General features: G+C 41.0%; 1 protein-coding gene across 4 annotated transcripts in view; it reads right to left on the bottom strand.

Moving 5' to 3' along the window:
* The window catches only part of mtpap (mitochondrial poly(A) polymerase), a 62,358-nt gene extending 45,775 nt beyond the window's left edge, over positions 1-16,583 (bottom strand). For all 4 annotated transcript variants that reach the window (XR_009656523.1, XM_060940089.1, XM_060940087.1 and 1 more), the window contains exons 1-5: positions 16,422-16,583; positions 11,820-11,992; positions 8,117-8,350; positions 6,241-6,465; positions 2,539-2,747 (exon numbers count right to left, since the gene is read on the bottom strand). Coding sequence is in view for 3 of the 4 variants with exons in the window: in XM_060940089.1 (XP_060796072.1) it covers positions 2,539-2,747; positions 6,241-6,465; positions 8,117-8,350; positions 11,820-11,992; positions 16,422-16,575 (995 nt within the window). In the remaining variant the exon portion in view is untranslated. The remainder of the gene's footprint in view (positions 1-2,538; positions 2,748-6,240; positions 6,466-8,116; positions 8,351-11,819; positions 11,993-16,421) is intronic.
* Between the last annotated feature and the right edge of the window lie 2,372 nt (positions 16,584-18,955).

The following is an 18,955-nucleotide window of genomic DNA, read 5'->3' as shown; positions in this document are numbered from 1 at the left end:
ATAACGAGTTAGTGGCAAAAAAAATACAACATCGGCAGTGTGGCAGTATTTTGGTTTCAAACCAAACGAAAAATCTAATATGTCCCCTAAGGCACACCATAGCCTGGGGTACTCCACTTCCACGAGATCTCTCCAATGAGTTGTGTTTTGAGTAGGTTACATGAGTAACAACAAGGTAAAATAATATAACGTATGACATTTGGGATGTGGGTAATAAACGTTTGAAATGTCATCTACTGAAGAAACGGAAGAAAACATCGTAGCGTAAACTGTTAGGTTTCTGGTGGGAATTAGCAATGCGCTTGCTATCTTTGTTGGGTGTGTTAAACCGTATGGATTTAAGTGGAATAATTGTAAGGAGTTATGTGATCAAGACAACGTTTTAAGCAAGGTAAGGCCATTTGATTATTAATTTCCCCGCCATGGCATGACGTGGGCCCATATGATTTTGCCTTGTGCAGCTATCACGCATTTGAATTAGGTTCGCCTCATTTGCGCTGAAGAATATGGTTTATCGCGCAGTCTAAACGGACTTGGGTGTTGGTTGATTCTTTTTCTTTTTTTTATTTCCCATGCTTGAAAGGGTATGATCCTGCTCATCGTGTACTTTTTTTTGATGGAGTAGGTGAAATAGTGCTGCAAATGGCGTTTCAACGCAGACATGTGTAAACGACAGTTGAATGCTATTTTCAAGATGAAGGAAGAGTTGCGTGATGCTTTGAAATATCTCTTAATCCATTCATCAATGCACAAAATTCGCTTTGCTGCTTAATCCATACCACAATGCACACAATTCGCTATGCTGCTTTTAAATAGTACATTTGAGGCATAGGCGCACGTTACACAGTAGGCCGAAACAAAATATTATTTTTTTTCTCGGTAATACCGTATACCCCGGGAAAACACAGAGACAGTTTAAAGGTATCAAAATTTGGATACCGCCCAACCCTAGTGTCCGCTAGTAAAGTGAAGATGAAAAGGAATTTCATCTTTCTGCATGACAGTGACCCAACTGTAAAACGTAAAAGTAAAACGTACAGCGGAAATCAAAGTGACAGACACCTGCCAACGTTGGCAAAAGACGCGCGCCCTCTTTCGAATCAAGCCGGAAGTTTTGTTTGTTTTGATAGCAATCAGGAAAGTTTGAATAAAGTAGGCAGTAATCGTCATTTAAACTCGTTTTTGTGCAATATTTTGTTTGGAAAACAGTTTTAAAAATGGCGGCGCTGACACTTCACATTTCGAAGTCTCACACAAGTCTCGTGAAGATTGCGCGGATAAGTGACGCCTGCCGTGGACCAAACGAACTAAATTCAACATGGCTAAAAACCAGGGCTTTGAACCGGTTCAAGGAACGAAAACGAAAACCGGGAACTTTTTCTATTTCACATGGAACAGAAACGAAACCAGAAACTTTATTATTTTTTATGTTCCGGAACAGAAACGCTTATTAAAAATAATGGTAACTGGTTAATACCGTTTTTTATTTCGTTCCTCAAAGTTTCTGTAGCCTACAAATAAAAAAGTCATTCTTCTCCTGCGCAAGTTTCTATGACCCGCTGGGGTTCACTTCCTGTGTGACGTTCACTGACTGAATGGAGAGAGCGGGAGGGTGGACTACTATCACGTCTCCACGTCTTAAATAAGAGGTAAATATTGCAGTCTATCGTTATTCAAAAACGTCAATTTCAAACAAGATATCAATATATTTGTCCACGTTAATGAGAGGCTCGCGAACATTAAATGACGTTAACCTCTGTTAGCCTATCAATGCATAGGGCCTGACTAGCCTTTGGTAACACACTAAATGAATTATCTTTAATTTTTGGCACTTTTTCTGTTTGTGTAGATGGGAAGACATACTGAGAATCCAAATCGCCAACATTTGAAATAATTGTTTTGAATTATTTCTTGTCTTATTTAATGAAGGTTGTAATAGAATTAGCCTACATTTGGCTTAAGCTGGATGAGACAGAGACATAATTTTATAGCCATTTGTTAAACAGCTGACAGGGAACGTAATTAACCGTTCCGGGAACGAAATTTTTTTGTTCTAACCGGTTCGGGAACGTCTATTTAATGGTGGAACCCAAAACCGGAAATGTTAAAATTCCGTTTCTGTTCGGAACGAACCAATTGGAAAAAAATTCTGGTTCAAAGCCCTGCTAAAAACTGAATAGGCCGATAAGTATAATATTTAATTGCCAATACGAGTCACGATATAAGGTTACTAAAACCGAAAACGTAATTGAATAACACTTTAATTAAGAAATAAAGCAAGTTTAAAAATGGCTTCAGTTCTCCTTTAAAGGTGGGAAAAGATCTGATATGCTTCATTTTAGTGTCTTTTTTTTTTCGCATTCAAAAAACCTGCTACAGTAACAGGTGTGTGTAGACTCTTTATATCTACTGTATTTGTAAACCTCATATACATCCTGATATTTGTTTTGAGATGGATACAAGTCATCTGAACCTTCAGCTTTGCCCTAAAGCTCTGCTTGAATCATTAAACATGATGGGATTTAGTAAGAATTGTACCTGTTATTTGCTGTGAGGTCACACTGAAAGCCTGAAGGCTGGTGAGCGAATCTGACAAGGGGGCAGCGGGCATTGAGGATTTTCTGAACACCCACACAGCCGGGGCCAAACTGGTCCACACACTCCCCTATAACAGACAGGACACTCTGTGTGACCGTCCGCTCTGACGTCCCCTGCTTTACTTGATACTCAAGAGACAGACCAGAACCCTGGTGGATATAAGAATGCACTTTAGATTTATACTCTCTTTAATCATTTTAAAATTATTCAACGGACTGTAATTGCTCGTGTAATTCAGCTTTGTTAAACTTCCCTGTAAGTGAGGAATAAAGTGAAAGTTAATTAAAAGTTTTAGAGCCATGGTATTTAATATATCATTATACAAAACAGTGTATTAAACAACCATTGGCACTTTATTTTCTTTTTCTAAAACTGAGCATTAAGGACTATTACTGGATTTCAGAATTTTATATGGGACACTGAGTGAAACAGCTGAAAAGCACATCGGACATCATCTCACTTTACAACTTGAATGATCTAGATGAAAAAGTTCTCAATCCCAATCTAAGGGCTTCCAGAATTAATTAGACTGTTTGAATACTAAATTTCTATAATATCTGCATGCTCAATACAAAAATACATCACATTTTAAATTATTAAGTTGCAGTGTTATAATTTTGCTTGCTTAAAGTTATCCGTTTCTTAAAAGTGGTCCCAAATTTTTGGCTGAACGTCAGCTAGTGCCAAAAGTCTTCAAGTGGCGTATTTCCCAGGAGTGTTTTACTGGGAAATACGCCACTCGTATTTTTCACATTAACGACATCCGGGACATGAAAAACTACAACTGTGACATATTTTCCAATATCACAGTTGTGAGGAAATTGATGAACTGTTTTGATAAATTTGGGCACTTTTTCTTTGTGAATGTGTCTATATAATAAAAAGAAAATCACAAGTTGGCTTGAAGATATGAAGTTTATCTTCTCGTGTTGAAAAACTCGCATTTTTAATACGAAATACATCGTGAATCTGAGTGACATATTTAAATAACATCGGCTGGCTTTTTTTTTTTTGTGGTCTATCAGATATATTCCATTCAGCTAGCATGATGCTGAACGAGTCTGTGTGGAAACAGGTCAAAATTTTATGTGTAATGTTTTTTGTTTTTATCTTTTTAGGTATAGAAATGCTGTTCACGGGAAAAGAAAAGGAGTTGTGTGTGTTAGAGTACGCTCGAACACAGTCGAACAAGACTGTGCAGCGTGCATTTATGAGAGAATTCTCTAAAAATACACCAACTGCAATGCAGATTTGGACACGGCACAAAAAGCTCAAAGAGGAAGGCTGTCTGTGTCTCAGGTGGCACGCATATTAAAAATTTGTGAAATCGTTCATGGAATCCACATACCTTTGAATTTCTCATTCAAATTTTGAGGAATAAATCTTATATTGCTCAACATTAAGCCTGTTCAGTTTCATTAGCCTAGACTATGTAGTTTCTGGGATATTTACATTTCCAATAATATAAACATTTTTGAAACACCCTGTACACACACACACACACATCATATCAGCATTCTCGAAGGCCAACGCTAGCTTACCCGTGACTCAGTGCTGTTAGCATGGCAGTCTAGTTAGCTTCCAGCCGGTGTAGCACTAAATAGTGATGTTAGCGAAGGCCAACGCTAGCGCAGTCAAGCCAGTGCGATCGAGAGCAACTAGCACAGGCTAACGGCCAAGAAACTAAGGCCCTGTCCACACGGCAACGGATTCAGGTGAATCTGATAAAATTGTTTATCGTTTCGGCCTGGCATCCACACGGCACCGGTGTTTTGGGTGCCCCAAAATGAAATCTTTTGAGAACGGGTCCCAGAGTGGAAAAATCTGGCAACAGCGCCGTTGCGAAGTCGTCTGGATGAGTAGAACGGATTTGTTTACGATGACGTCACAACCACATGACAATCCCGCCAGCAAAAATAGGGAAAAAAAAAAGGAGCGATCTCACCTCTTCAGATGTTGGTTTAAGTCCGACAACACATTCCTCAAAAAGGGCGTAGAAGAACAAAGTAATCCATCAACGTGTAGCATTCAATTTATTCCAGACCATTAAAGAATTCTGGAGGATCTCAGAATGTTGGCGTACCGGCTTCCATCTACCCCCATTCATTCCTCTCTCTCTCCATCTACCCCCGTTCATTCCTCTCTCTCTCTCTCTCCATCTACCCCCGTTCATTCCTCTTTCCACGTCTCCATTCAAAAAACGAGCACGTGATTTAAAGGGACTATAGCCATAGGACAGGGAGTGAGAAGGTGTGCGCGTGTGACAGTGACAGGGAAGAACCTAGGCTCATGTTCGCCCTGAATTTCTCTTAAAGTGAAGGCAGAAGAACGTTCAGCGCCTGGCCAGGCTTTCTATGTATTAATTTACATAGACGTTTTAATATGAAATATAAATAAGTGTCTTAGACAATAGATACTATTTTACGCTACTGACTAATAATCAAAACTTTATGTGGCTGATGCTACAGAAGAAGGGGTTTATGCGCATGCGTCTACTTCTTCTATTGTTCTGGTGTCTCCGATGGGACCGTCTTACAGTGCACGTAGAGGTGTGGCATGTGTATTGCATCGTTTTCAGCAAGCGTTGCGTTGCCATATGAACCTGATATTTTACTGATCCGTTGCCCATGTGGACGCGATATTTAAAAAAAAATATATATATATATATATATATATCGTTGCCGTTGTCGTGTGGATGTAGCCTAAGATTTCTGTCTCCAGACTCTTCTTCCATGCACACTCGCCACAGTATTTTTCACTCAGACTTAAGTATTCATTTCTCCATGTAATTTACTTAGTTACTTTTCAAATCAGCATCGGCAACTACATAAAAGAGAGCTACCTGGTAGCCAGAATTCTCTCAAAATCTTCCGTTTTTAATGAAGCAAACCTGATGGCCATGTTTGTTTACAAATTGTCACAATCACTCACTAACGCTGAAGTTTTACATCTTTGACGCGTGATGTGTTGTCTTGACAACGTTCAATATTGCATATTGCACTTATAATCCATATTGCATGCTCATTCTCCATTGGGTAGAGTGATGGAATACACGTAGGACAAGCGATATGCTAACAATATTGCATACTATCAAACCAAATGAGTGAAACCCACTAGAAGGGAATAGAATACATGTTTTTATTCCATCAAAAAAAGTGTCCTGTATGTATAATAATTCCTGATATTTCATTCCGATGAGGTCACCTCCAGCATTTTCCCGCTGACTAGATGCGTGTTGTCAACATTAAAATTCTTTTGATTAACTTGCATTTTTTTTGTGGCTGTGTCCATACAATATAAAGAATTTTATACAGTGGCGCAAAGATATGAAGTTTATCGTCTCGTGTTGAAAGTATTTTCACTCATTCACTTCACTCCCTCGTGAATATCGAAGATAAACTTCCGTATCGTATTTAAACTTCATATCTTCGTACCACTGTGGAATATCCTCTATGCATTTCACATGTGCCCACACTTGGTAGTAAGTATATAGTATGTAATATATAATGTGCAAAATTTCCAACACAGAAATCTTGTAAACAGGAAGTCTTGGTTGATTAAGATTATTAAAACATTACTCTCAGATTACCCAGTCCCACCCTTCGACTGTCAGACCCCTACATGGCCCTTATATCTACTGACCTTCCTCTGGTTCTGCCCACTAATGCCATCTAGATCCAGGAACATGTCCAGGTCACATCCCAGTTTTCCAAAGCTGTTCACAGTGGAGCCAAAAGGCCTGATGACGCATTCTGGGAAATAGGCAGCAGCAATGTCTCTGAGCAGCGAACAGACCAAGAAGCGCAAACTGATATTTTCCTCAGTCAGCTGATACAGATCAGTCAGACACTGCAGCTGCTGATCTATCTGGAACACATGGAGAGATGGAAAATATATATTCGGGTGTATCTGGCAGTTAAAAGCAGGGTTCTCCACTTTTCAAAAATAAAAGGTGGTGGTGGAGGTTTGGGGGCCACCTAAGCCCCCAACAGGGTCCTGGGCGGAGCCCCGTGGGGGGCCAGGGGGAAGAAGTCCCCCTGAAGCTGACAGACTTTGGACTTTTTTGACAGTGAAACTGGCCAATAAATGGATAAGAAATGCTAAATCTCATCTCATCTCATTATCTCTAGCCGCTTTATCCTGTTCTACAGGGTCGCAGGCAAGCTGGAGCCTATCCCAGCTGACTACGGGCGAAAGGCGGGGTACACCCTGGACAAGTCGCCAGGTCATCGCAGGGCTGACACATAGACACAGACAACCATTCACACTCACATTCACACCTACGGTCAATTTAGAGTCCCCAGTTAACCTAACCTGCATGTCTTTGGACTGTGGGGGAAACCGGAGGCCTACACAATCACAGATACGTAAAATAAAAGACCTGAACTTAACTAATGTGTGTGTGTGTGCGCTGTTATATGACTACTGTAACAGTGTATGGTCAGAAAAGATGATAGATAAGCGTAACAGTTGCACAATAACGCTACAAGCAACTTGCGTGTGCACCCGAAAAGTTATTTAGCTGCTGGCTAGCTGAAGCTTATACGGTAGCTTCCAACGTTACTGTGTGTCAGTATAGCGTAATGCGGTGCGGTGTAGTGTAACACAGGGATAGACTTCAATCTGCAGAGCTCTGTGTCACAATCTTTATGCAGCCGGCCAGATGTTTTTCTATTGCAATCACGTAGCCGCTTCAGGTAGCCCCGTATGCATTCATTTAATGGTCTTCTGCATGTTACAGAGTTACAAAATTATAATAAAGCAAATACTTTACGATTTATTTGGTGTATACTGCTGAAGTTACGTGTTTTTTTTTGGCCAAGGGAAGGGTGGTGGGCCAGAATTATAATATGGCGGTGCGCCACTTTAAAAGCGCCCGTGGAGAACACTGAAAAGTGTATATTTAGTTATGACCCAACTATTCATAACCATTTTGTTATGAATGTATAATAAAAAAAAAAAAAAGTGTGTACACCAGTATAATAGTCATCGTGTGTAATGATGTATTGTTTCATAACAATGCGATTATAATAACTAAGAAGTTATTATAAGTGCATACAAAAGGACTGCGGGCGGCACGGTGGTGTAGTGGTTAGCGCTGTCGCCTCACAGCAAGAAGGTCCTGGGTTCGAGCCCCGGGGCCGGCGAGGGCCTTTCTGTGCGGAGTTTGCATGTTCTCCCCGTGTCCGCGTGGGTTTCCTCCGGGTGCTCCGGTTTCCCCCACAGTCCAAAGACATGCAGGTTAGGTTAACTGGTGACTCTAAATTGACCGTAGGTGTGAATGTGAGTGTGAATGGTTGTCTGTGTCTATGTGTCAGCCCTGTGATGACCTGGCGACTTGTCCAGGGTGTACCCCGCCTTTCGCCTGTAGTCAGCTGGGATAGGCTCCAGCTTGCCTGCGACCCTGTAGAACAGGATAAAGCGGCTAGAGATAATGAGATGAGACAAAAGGACTGCTCACTTTTCAAATGAATTATCAATTCATTTTGTTTCAAATCTGTTTTTACAGATAACTTACACTCTCTTGTTTGGAGAGATGTTGTGTGAGCTCATTGATAGGAATAGGCAAGTGCTTTTGGAACTTCAGCGTGTTTGAGGCCTTTGACTGGCCACCTTGCCCTGTCCATTTCAGTGAGAGGAGACGGGATTTGAAAGGCACAGCGGCTTCATGCTGGACATTTGGTATGGTACAGTTTGCTTTCAGTGCGCTGATGCTGTCCTTTGTAGAGAATTCCACCACTGCATAAACACCCTGGAGAACAAAGCACAAACGGTCATCAAAATTAACGGTCATTTACAAGAAAACATGCAACATTAGAAATGTAACGCAAGACAAAAAGGCAATTTACTGTCAAATGAAATTTTTTTTGGCCACTGCTTTGCTGTTTATTTATAAATAAAAACAACGGCAAAATGTTAAATGTTAATTAAATGAATGTCACTTGGAACAGAAGAGGAAAAAAAAATTTCAAAAAATGTGTCTGAAAACAACTAAAAGCAATAAGCCAAATCTTTGCCATAACCCTAATGGTGTCCAGACTTGAAGGCAGTGTATGATATCTAACATGTACTGTATATCGAAAAGAGCAGGAAAAATCTAGCCAAACAATTTTGATTTAATTACGTCAGAAGAAAAAAAAAACACCCAAAAATTACTCGGTTAACATGAAAGACAATGGAGGCAGTGATAAAGGCAGAAAACAGCATACCAGCTATTAGCAGTGGCGTGCACAGACACGAGGTGGTGCTCAAGCACCTGCCCCTCTGTCCAAAAAAGTGCCCTTTTGAATTTTTTTTTTACAGTTTACTGAGGCCAATGTCGACATGATCTTTTAGAAAAGCCGCGGCATTAAAAGCGTGTGTGAAAATAATGTCCCGATGTGTGCCCCCTCCGCACACACACCGGACCTCTGTCTCTCTTGCTCTGTTACGTGAACAAGCGTGCAGTGCATTCAATGTGAGGTTGCAGCAGCATAGCGTCCTGGAAGCCACGGCCTTGTCGTAGCGCAGACAACACATCGGGCAGTCAGTCAGCTCTTCCCCTGCCCCACCAGCCAGGTAACACATGAATCGAGTGAAAATGTATTGTTTGCCCTCTAAGCCCAAGCTGTAATTATTTTGTCGTGAAGTAGCCCGTCGCATACAGAAACAACTGCACATAAGTATTATATTTTTTGCTAGACCATTTTCAGATTTAGGAAAACAAAAGTTTCTTTTTCTATTTTGTTCAACTAGAGATTCCTGGCAAAGTCAAAAAGGCTTGATGTAATAAATTAACATTAAGTGGTTGTTTTACACCTTTAAAAACTAAAACGGGTCAGTGGCGACCCGAACACAAGAGGAGGATTAAATCTCAGATTTTTATAATAAGGTGTTCCACATGCGCAAAAAAGTGCCCTTTTTCCCCCCCAGAGCACTTGCCCCCCAAAATGTCAGTGCACGCCACTGGCTATTAGTCAATATTTATATCAGGATGATGTAAACTGTTGAACTGACTTCATTTGGGTTGAACACTATTACTATCTTTTCATTTAACAATCATTTACCGAAGGGGAGGTGAATATCGGTAAATAATAACCGAGACGACGTGAAAGCTATTATTCACTGATATTCACGGAGCCTGAGGCAGATAATTGTTTTAGTACAAATACACAGGTGATTATTTTTTAAAAATCATATTAAAAATCATCTATTTCAAACTTCAAAAGCGGCATGCAAATGTAATAACGGCGCGGCGCAGACTTGTGTCACATAAAATACTTTGTTTTGAAATCGATAAAATCAATCACAATTCCACCTTACCTTTGAATAGTTTTAGACCAAACTTCATCACATCTTTAGTGCTTTTAGGAACAGCATTTTCTTTCATAATTTGTAATTCTTCCTCACTTACGGTGACGAAGCGATTGGCCGCCATTTTGCTCAGTCGCTTGAGGTGATTATCGAGAAATATGCTGCGTTCATGTGCTATGGGAATTATGGTAAATACCAAACGCCGACATGGAAAGCACACATGAACGCCCCCTCTTGTGGTATTTTCCACTGGGCAACTCGTAGAAAATTTTGATACACGAGTTGCCGAGATGAGATGAACTTTAACCTTTTCAACATGGCGGCGAGCGGTACAAGACACTTGAATGTTAAGCACTGTACACTACTAAAGTTTTTTTTTTACTAGAACTAGTGGGTAGTTTTTTATGTCTATGCAATGTTGCGTCATTAACAAGTGTAATATAATACGTTAGAAATCCGTTTCCTTTAAAAATGTGTTATGGTTTGTTTTTACCTATCCAGAGCAGACGCTATTGCGAACGATAGCTAACTAACTATTGCTAACTTGAATCTGGTCCACCATCTTTAATTTGTCAACAACAAAAAAAACATGTGAACACAACACACTGGTAAATACCACTTCCCAACTGGAAAATATCATCTTCCCATAGCACATGAATGCAGCGATAGTCCCAATCTCTCGACCAATCAACACGCACGATTTCCTATAATCACCTCCATATTTATACCAATCATCGTTTAGTCACTTTTCCTACATGTAATACTCTATGAAACTTATCACACCTATCTTGTTGAAATAAAATAAACGACTTTGTTATTTTCATTTTGTCTGACAAGGAGGCAGTATTGTGAAGCCCAAGGGAATATGATAGATCATGACTGGAAAACTATGGAATCAATTTTGTGCCAAAATGTTCATACAATACTTTTGAAATATCAAACAAAAATGACAAATCAAAATACAAAAAAAGGAAAAAAAAGTATTTTTTTAGACTGGCAAACAAATTATTCGTGTAATCGTGCAAAATATCAGTCTATTACTCTTCAGAAACCTTTTATTTTTGTTCCGCGTCTTTCTCAGTTTTGCTTGATGTAATTTATTTTGGTTGCGATTCCAGCTGAGCTTTCACGTTTGCGCTCCCTGACTTTTTGCTTGCAGTTTTGGCACAGACCTCACGTGTGGGTGGGCTGTCCAGGAATGCATTCCCATTGGCTAACTTCTGTTTGACTGACAGCTATGCTCAGCCATTCCTCGGAGGCTGTTGCGGCCATTTTCTACTCGGATTCCTGTGAACTGTTTGACGAGTGACCGATCCATTGACGGTAAACAAGGATCGAGTGGACTTCAGTGGCGACTATGATATTGAATTTACACTTTATTGAATTAATTCAATATCATAGTCGCCACTGAAGTCCACTCGATCCTTGTTTACCGTCAATGGATCGGTCACTTGTCAAACAGTCCGCCAGAATCCGAGTAGAAAATGGCCACAACAGCCTCCGGGGGAATGGCTGAGAGTAGCTGTCAGTCAAACACAAGTTACCCAATGGGAATGCATTCCTGGACAGCCCACCCACACGTGAAGTTTGTGCCAAAACTGCAAGCAAAAAGTCAGGGAGCGCAAACTAGAAAGCTGGAATCGCAACCAAAATAAATAACGTCAAACAAAACTGAGAAAGACGCGGAACAAAAATAAAAGGTTTCTGAAGAGTAATAGACTGATATTTTGCACGATTACACGAATAATTTGTTTGCCAGTCTAAAAAAATTGACTTTTTTGTATTTTGATTTGTCGTTTTTGTTTGATATTTCAAAAGTATTGTATGAACATTTTGGCACAAAATTGATTCCAAAGAAAACTGGCCGAGTGCATGAGCTCCAAACGCACACAGGAAACTATAGAATATTCTGCTGCACTGATACTTACATAAGACTGATAGAAGAAATGGTTCTGTATGTGTCCGTGTTTGGAGAAGTAGTCTAAGAACCTTTTCTGGTTGATGTTTGGAGGGCAGCTGATGAGGACAGACCTCTCAGCTTGTTCTTGTCTTTCCTCTTGGACAGCAGAAAATGATTCCTTGTCTGCTGCTGCTGCAGCACCTAAATTAGTTTGAAATTCAAGGCGGAGTGATTTGACACATGATTTCATATCATCTTGATTAATTTCATCACAGTACACTTTTATGATTGCCGGGACCAACAGTGAATAACTCGTCATTGAAATCAACTTGTTAGGTTTTGATCTGTTTGTACCGAAGGAGGTTGAATTGACAAAGTATGATCTAAAAATGTCGACCTCTGCCACATAAGAGATTCTGGCTCACAGATCGATCCGGAAGCAAACAGTCACTGACACAGACACAGCTGCTCAGAGATGTTTCTCAGTTTATTGTAAGACAAACATAAGTATATATTCACATTCACGAGTGTGTTGTAGCTATGTGATTGGATGATGATGATTGAATTGATAAAACTAAGTTATCTATATACAGGTAGTTGTCGACTTACGACCTATGCAACTTACGACCGATCGACTTTACGACCGTCTGGTTATGACTGGCAAGTGTTTCCCAGCTGAGCTAGCTGAGCGTCCAACAGTTTCCGCCCCAGCTCCTGGCAGCGCCCAGCATCCAGCCTCTTGCCGCGTACAACAGTTTCCGCCCCAGCTCCTGGCAGCGCCCAGCATCCAGCCTCTTGCCGCGTACAACAGTTTCCGCCCCAGCTCCAGGCACACGCGCAGTCTCTCTCGCGCTCCCTCGCGCACTCCGTCATACAGTTTCCGCCCCAGCTCCTGGTTTATGAAACGAGCAAATCCTCCCGCCAGCCCGAGCGCTGCAACAGCTGATGATGACGTAGACGACCCACAGCCAAGCACCAGTGATGCCAGTGGTCACTAAGTTTTGTATTTTGCTATGTTTTACATTTGTATTTTGGTATGTTTCAAACTAAAAGTTTTCTATTTTTCACACCTGTATTTCGTATTTTTTGTTTCACACATATTAAACAAATTGTACTGTACGCAGTGTAGTATGCAGTGTTTGACTTAAACCAAATAATGAGCCAAGGTAATGAAATAAGAAAATGTTGATAAAATAAGACTTTAAGATGATTACAATATCATTACACATCACAATATACTTACGTTCATTTAACATAGGCCGACTTACGACCAGATCGGTTTATGACCGGTCAGTCGTAACCAAACACAGTCGTAAGTCAACGACTAGCCTACCTGTATAATGTAAAGGGGTGATAAAGCGTTACATCACTGGTTTAGATGACACTACTTTATGAAAGAAGAGAAACATTATGTACCATTACATCACCCGTCAGGATCATAATCTTATGAAAAGAAGAAATACATTACTGGTCAACATAACCTTCATTAACCAGAGAGTAGAATGTGCGAGTGAAGATAAAGCTCAAGGATTTAACTAACCAAAACAAGTAGCAATCAGAACAGTCTTTACCAGTTCAAACATACATCTCTATCATGGATTTGACAGCCGTGTGCACAGTTCATATACAGCGTCATGCAAAAGTATTCATCCCCCTTGGTGTTTGTCCTGTTTTGTTGCATTACAAGCTAGAATTAAAATGGATTTTTAGGGGGTTCGCACCATTTGATTTACACAACATGCCTACCACTATAAAGGTGCAAATTGTTGTTGTTTTTTTCCATTGTGACACAAACAATAATTAAGATTAAAAAAAACAAAAACAGAAATCTGGAGTGTGCATATGTATTCACCCCCTTTCGTTTGAAACCCCTAAATAAGAGCTGGTCCAACCAATTCACTTCATAAGTCACATAATTACTTGATTGAGATCCACCTGTGTGCAATCAAAGCGTCACATCATGTCTGTATAACTCAACCTGTTCTGGAAGGACCCTGACTCTGCAACACGAGAACCAAGGAGCACTCCAAATAGGTCAGAGACAAAGTTGTGAAGGAAGGAAGGAAGGATCAGGGTTGGGTTATTAAAAAAAATATATCCCAAACTTTGAATATCCCAGGGAGCACCATTAAACCCATTATAGCAAAATGGAAAGAATATGGCACCACTATAAACCTGACAAGAGAAAGCCGCCCACCAAAACTCTCAGACCGGGCAAGGAGGGCATTAATTGGAGATGCAAAAAAGACACCAAAGATAATGCTGAGGGAGCTGCAAAGATCCACAACAGAGATGGGATCTTTAAGCCATACACTCTCCCCAAAAGTGGGGCTTTATGGAAGAGTGACCAGAAAAAAGTCCTTGCTTAAGAAATCACATTTGGAGTTTGCCCAACAGCATGTCGTAGACTCTCCAAACGCATAGAAGATGATTCTCTGGTCAAATGAAACTAAAGTTGATCTTTTTGGCCATCATGGAAAATGTCATGTGTGGTGCAAACCCAACACCCTGAGAACACCATCCCTACAGTGAAGCATGGTGGTGGCAGCATCATGCTGTGGGGACGTTTTTCATCTGCAGGGACAGGAAAGCTGGTCGGGACTGAAGGAAAGATGGATGGCACTAAATACAGGGCAATTCTGGAGGAAAACCTGTTTGAGTCAGCCAGAGGTTTGAGACTGGGATGAAGGTTCACGTTCCAGCAGGACAGTGACCCTAAACATACTGCTAAAGCTACACTGGAGTGGTTTAAAGGGAAATGTCTTGGAATGGCCTAGTCAAAGCCCAGACCTCAATCCAATTGAGAATCTGTGGCATAACTTGAAGATTGCTGTACACCAATGCAACCCATCTACAGTGGTGCTTGAAAGTTTGTGAACCCTTGAGAATTTTCTATATTTCTGCATAAATATGACCTAAAACATCATCAGATTTTCACACAAGTCCTAAAAGTAGATAAAGAGAACCCAGTTAAACAAATGAGACAAAAATATTATACTTGGTCATTTATTAATTGAGGAAAATTATCCAATATTACATATCTGTGAGTGGCAAAAGTATGTGAACCTTTGCTTTCAGTATCTGGTGTGACCCCCTTGTGCAGCAATAACTGTAACTAAACATTTGCGGTAACTGTTGATCAGTCCTGCACACCGGCTTGGAGGAATTTTAGCCCATTCCTCTGTACAGAACAGCTTCAACTCTGGGATGTTGGTGGGTTTCCTATGTTGGTGGCATCATTGCTATCACCTTCTCTTGAGATTCAGTTCATGGACAGATGTCCTGACATTTTCCTTTAGAATTCGCTGGTATAATTCAGAATTCATTGTTCCATCAATGACGGCAAGCCATCCTGGCCCAGATGCAGCAAAACAGGCCCAAACCATGATACTACCACCACCATGTTTCACAGATGGGATAAAGTTCTGGAATGTGGTGTTTTCCTTTCTTCAAATATAACGCTTCTCATTTAAAACAAAAAGTTCTATTTTGGTCTCATCCATCCACAAAACATTTTTCCAATAGCCTTCTGGCTTGTCCACGTGATCTTTAGCAAACTGCAGACAAGCAGCAATGTTCTTTTTGGAGAGCAGTGGCTTTCTCCTTGCAACCCTGCCATGCACACCACTGTTGTTCAGTGTTCTCCTGATGGTGGACTCATGAACATTAGCCAATGTGAGAGAGGCCTTCAGTTGCTTAGAAGTTGCCCTGGGGTCCTTTGTGACCTTGCTGAGTATTACACGCCTTGCTCTTGGAGTGATCTTTGTTGGTCGACCACTCCTGGAGAGGGTAACAATGGTCTTGAATTTCCTCCATTTGTACACAATATGTCTGACTGTGGATGGGTGGAGTCCGAACTCTTTAGAGATGGTTTTATAACCTTTTCCAGCCTGATGAGCATCAACAACGCTTTTTCTGAGGTTCTCAGAAATCTCCTTTGTTCATACCATGATACACTTTCACAAGCATTTGTTGAGAAGATCAGACTTTTATAGATCCCTGTTCTTTAAATAAAACAGGGTGCCCACTCGCACCTGATTGTCATCCCATAGATTGAAAACACCTGACTCTAATTTCACCTTCAGATTAACTGCTAATCCTAGAGGTTCACATATTTTTGCCACTCACAGATATGTAATATTGGATCATTTTCCTCAATAAATAAATGACCAAGTATAATATTTTTGTCTCATTTGTTTAACTGGGTTCTCTTTATCTACTTTTAGGACTTGTGTGAAAATCTGATGTTTTTGGTCATATTTATAGAAAATTCTAAAGGGTTCATAAACTTTCAAGCACCACTGTAACTTGAAGGAGTTGGAGCAGTTTGGCCTTGAGGAATAAGTGGGTGGGTGAATACCTCTGTACACTCCAGATTTCTGGGGGTTTTTTCATGTTATTGTTTGTGTCACAATAAAACAACAATGTGCACCTTTAAAGTGGTAGGCACGTTGTGTCAATCAAATGGTGCTAACCCTCCAAAAATCCACTTTAATTCCAGGTTGTAATGCGACAAAACAGGACAAACACCAAGGGGGATGAATACTTTTGCAAGAGGGTCATTTCCCTCACATCCTGACAGCATGATTCTGCCTCTGTGGTGAACGAGAATGAAGAGATTTAAACATACCAGTTTGTAGCGGTTTTTTCACTGTCTGTGCTTTAGTAGCAAATGTGGATCCGGTGAGTATTCGCCGAGCTCGTAAACCTGATTTTTGGCCCAGTACAACGAACCTTTCTGCTCCTTTAATTTGTAACCTACACGTCCCAAAGCAGGCCGCCATTGTTGGACTGAAACCGGCGCATGCGCACTTTTCACTCTACGGCAACTGCAAAGGGGAAATTTTCGCGTTTGCGTTTTCAAAATCATCTTCACACGAAGTGCACTTGTAGTTTCGTTTTAAGGGTAAACATCTTTGTAAACTTTTTTTTTTTACCATATATATTTATTCTATGCTTAATTTAATGTACCTTACTGACATTGATTTAACTCTAGTAGATTATTCTTTATTTTTTTTCCCATGGTGACAAATGGAATAGATACACACTCACCGTTCACTTTATTAGGAACACTTGTACACCTGCTCGGTTAGGCAGTTATCCAGTCATTCACTCATGATTTGATGTGTACAATGCATAAAATCATGCAGATACAGATCAAGAGCTTCAGCTAATGTACACATCAAACATCAGAATGGGGGAAAATGTGATCTCAGAGACTTGAACCATACAGTGGATTTTGTTACCAGATGGACTGGTTTGAGTATTTCAGAAACAGCTGACCCCCTGGGATTTTCACACAGAACAGTCCCTAGAATTTACACAGAATGGTGCGAAAAACAAAACAAAAAAACATCCTGTGAGCAGAGGATCTGCTGGCTGAAACACCTTGCTGATCAGTAGATCCGAGGAGAATGGCCAGACTGCTCTGAGACTGTAATAGCTGTGATGGGGGGGAGTTAGGACGATTCTAAGGGCCTGGCACTGACAGGAGGGCCTGTGAGGGATATTAATATTATTTTAATAGTATTGCCTTGTGTAAGTTCTCATCTCATCTCATTATCTGTAGCCGCTTTATCCTGTTCTACAGGGTCGCAGGCAAGCTGGAGCCTATCCCAGCTGACTACGGGCGAAAGGCGGGGTACACCCTGGACAAGTCGCCAGGTCATCACAGGGCTGACACATAGACACAGACAACCATTCACACTCACATTCACACCTACGGTCAATTTAGAGTCACCAGTTAACCTAACCTGCATGTCTTTGGACTGTGGGGGAAGCCGGAGCACCCGGAGGAAACCCACGCGGACACGGGGAGAACATGCAAACTCCACACAGAGAGGCCCTCGCCGGCCCCGGGGCTCGAACCCAGGACCTTCTTGCTGTGAGACGACAGCGCTAACCACTACACCACCGTGCCGCCCCGCTTCCATATATATATATATATATCATGGAATTTTCATTTTAAGGCAACAGTCTATTCAGTCTAATTCTGACAGTTCTGCATTTCAAATGTTCATATACCAAATAATTGTATCACCTAAACTTGCTAGGTAGCTGATCACATGGATAGTAAAGTAGAAGTGCCAGCCAAAAACAGACTTCAAATTCAGTTGCTTACGCTTGAAAATTTTATCGAGGGGGCCCTAAATTGTAATCTTTCATAGGGCCCAAGATTTCTAGCGGCGCCCCTGGCTCAAATAATCACTCTTTACAACCGTGGTGAGTAGAAAAGCATCTCAGAATGCACAACACATCAAACCTTGGCATGGATGGAGTAGAACAGCATCAGGATCACATCAGGTTCCACTCTTGTCAGCCAAGACCTGGAATCAGGGACACAGACACACCCAAACTGGACAACTAAAGACAGGAAAAAGACCTGGTGATTTTTTTTTTCTGTCCAGTTTTTGTTGGGTAAAGATCTCATCTCATCTCATTATCTCTAGCCGCTTTATCCTGTTCTACAGGGTCGCAGGCAAGCTGGAGCCTATCCCAGCTGACTACAGGCGAAAGGCGGGGTACACCCTAGACAAGTCACCAGGTCATCACAGGGCTGACACATAGACACAGACAACCATTCACACCTACGGTCAATTTAGAGTCACCAGTTAACCTAACCTGCATGTCTTTGGGGGAAACTGGAGCACACGGGGAGAACATGTAAACTCCGCACAGAAAGGCCCTCGCTGGCCACGGGGCTCGAACCCAGACCTTCTTGCTATAAGGCGACAGCGCTAACCACTACACCACCGTGCCGCCCATAAGTTTATTATTATTGTTGGGTGTACTCATTTTTGCACCACCCTAATTTGAGTAAAACTGAAAAAAATGTGTAATCTAAGTTATATTATTAACCTTACTTTCCTGTTATGTTAAACAGATGTTATATTAAACTTTGTCTTGTCAACATTTTGGAAATTGTTTGTGTTCATTGAGATATTGTTTAAAATGTTACTTTTCAAAGAGAGTGTACTCATTTACACTGAGCACTGTGTGTGTACAGTATGAAGTGAAAAAGCTGCATACAAAATGGAAAGAGGGGGAAAAAATCCAGTAGGGGGCGCAAGAAAGAAGCTCTGGTTTGGTTTGAAGTGACTTATGAGAAAACATGAGTGTGAAAAGGAGAACCGAAAGTGCACACGTGGGAGGTGAGGCTGTGAT

The sequence above is a fragment of the Neoarius graeffei genome, chromosome 14, assembly GCF_027579695.1.
Source record: "Neoarius graeffei isolate fNeoGra1 chromosome 14, fNeoGra1.pri, whole genome shotgun sequence".
Taxonomy (NCBI): domain Eukaryota; kingdom Metazoa; phylum Chordata; class Actinopteri; order Siluriformes; family Ariidae; genus Neoarius; species Neoarius graeffei.
The sequence above is the reverse complement of the archived record's forward strand: the minus strand, read 5'-3'. Positions and strand labels throughout refer to the sequence as shown.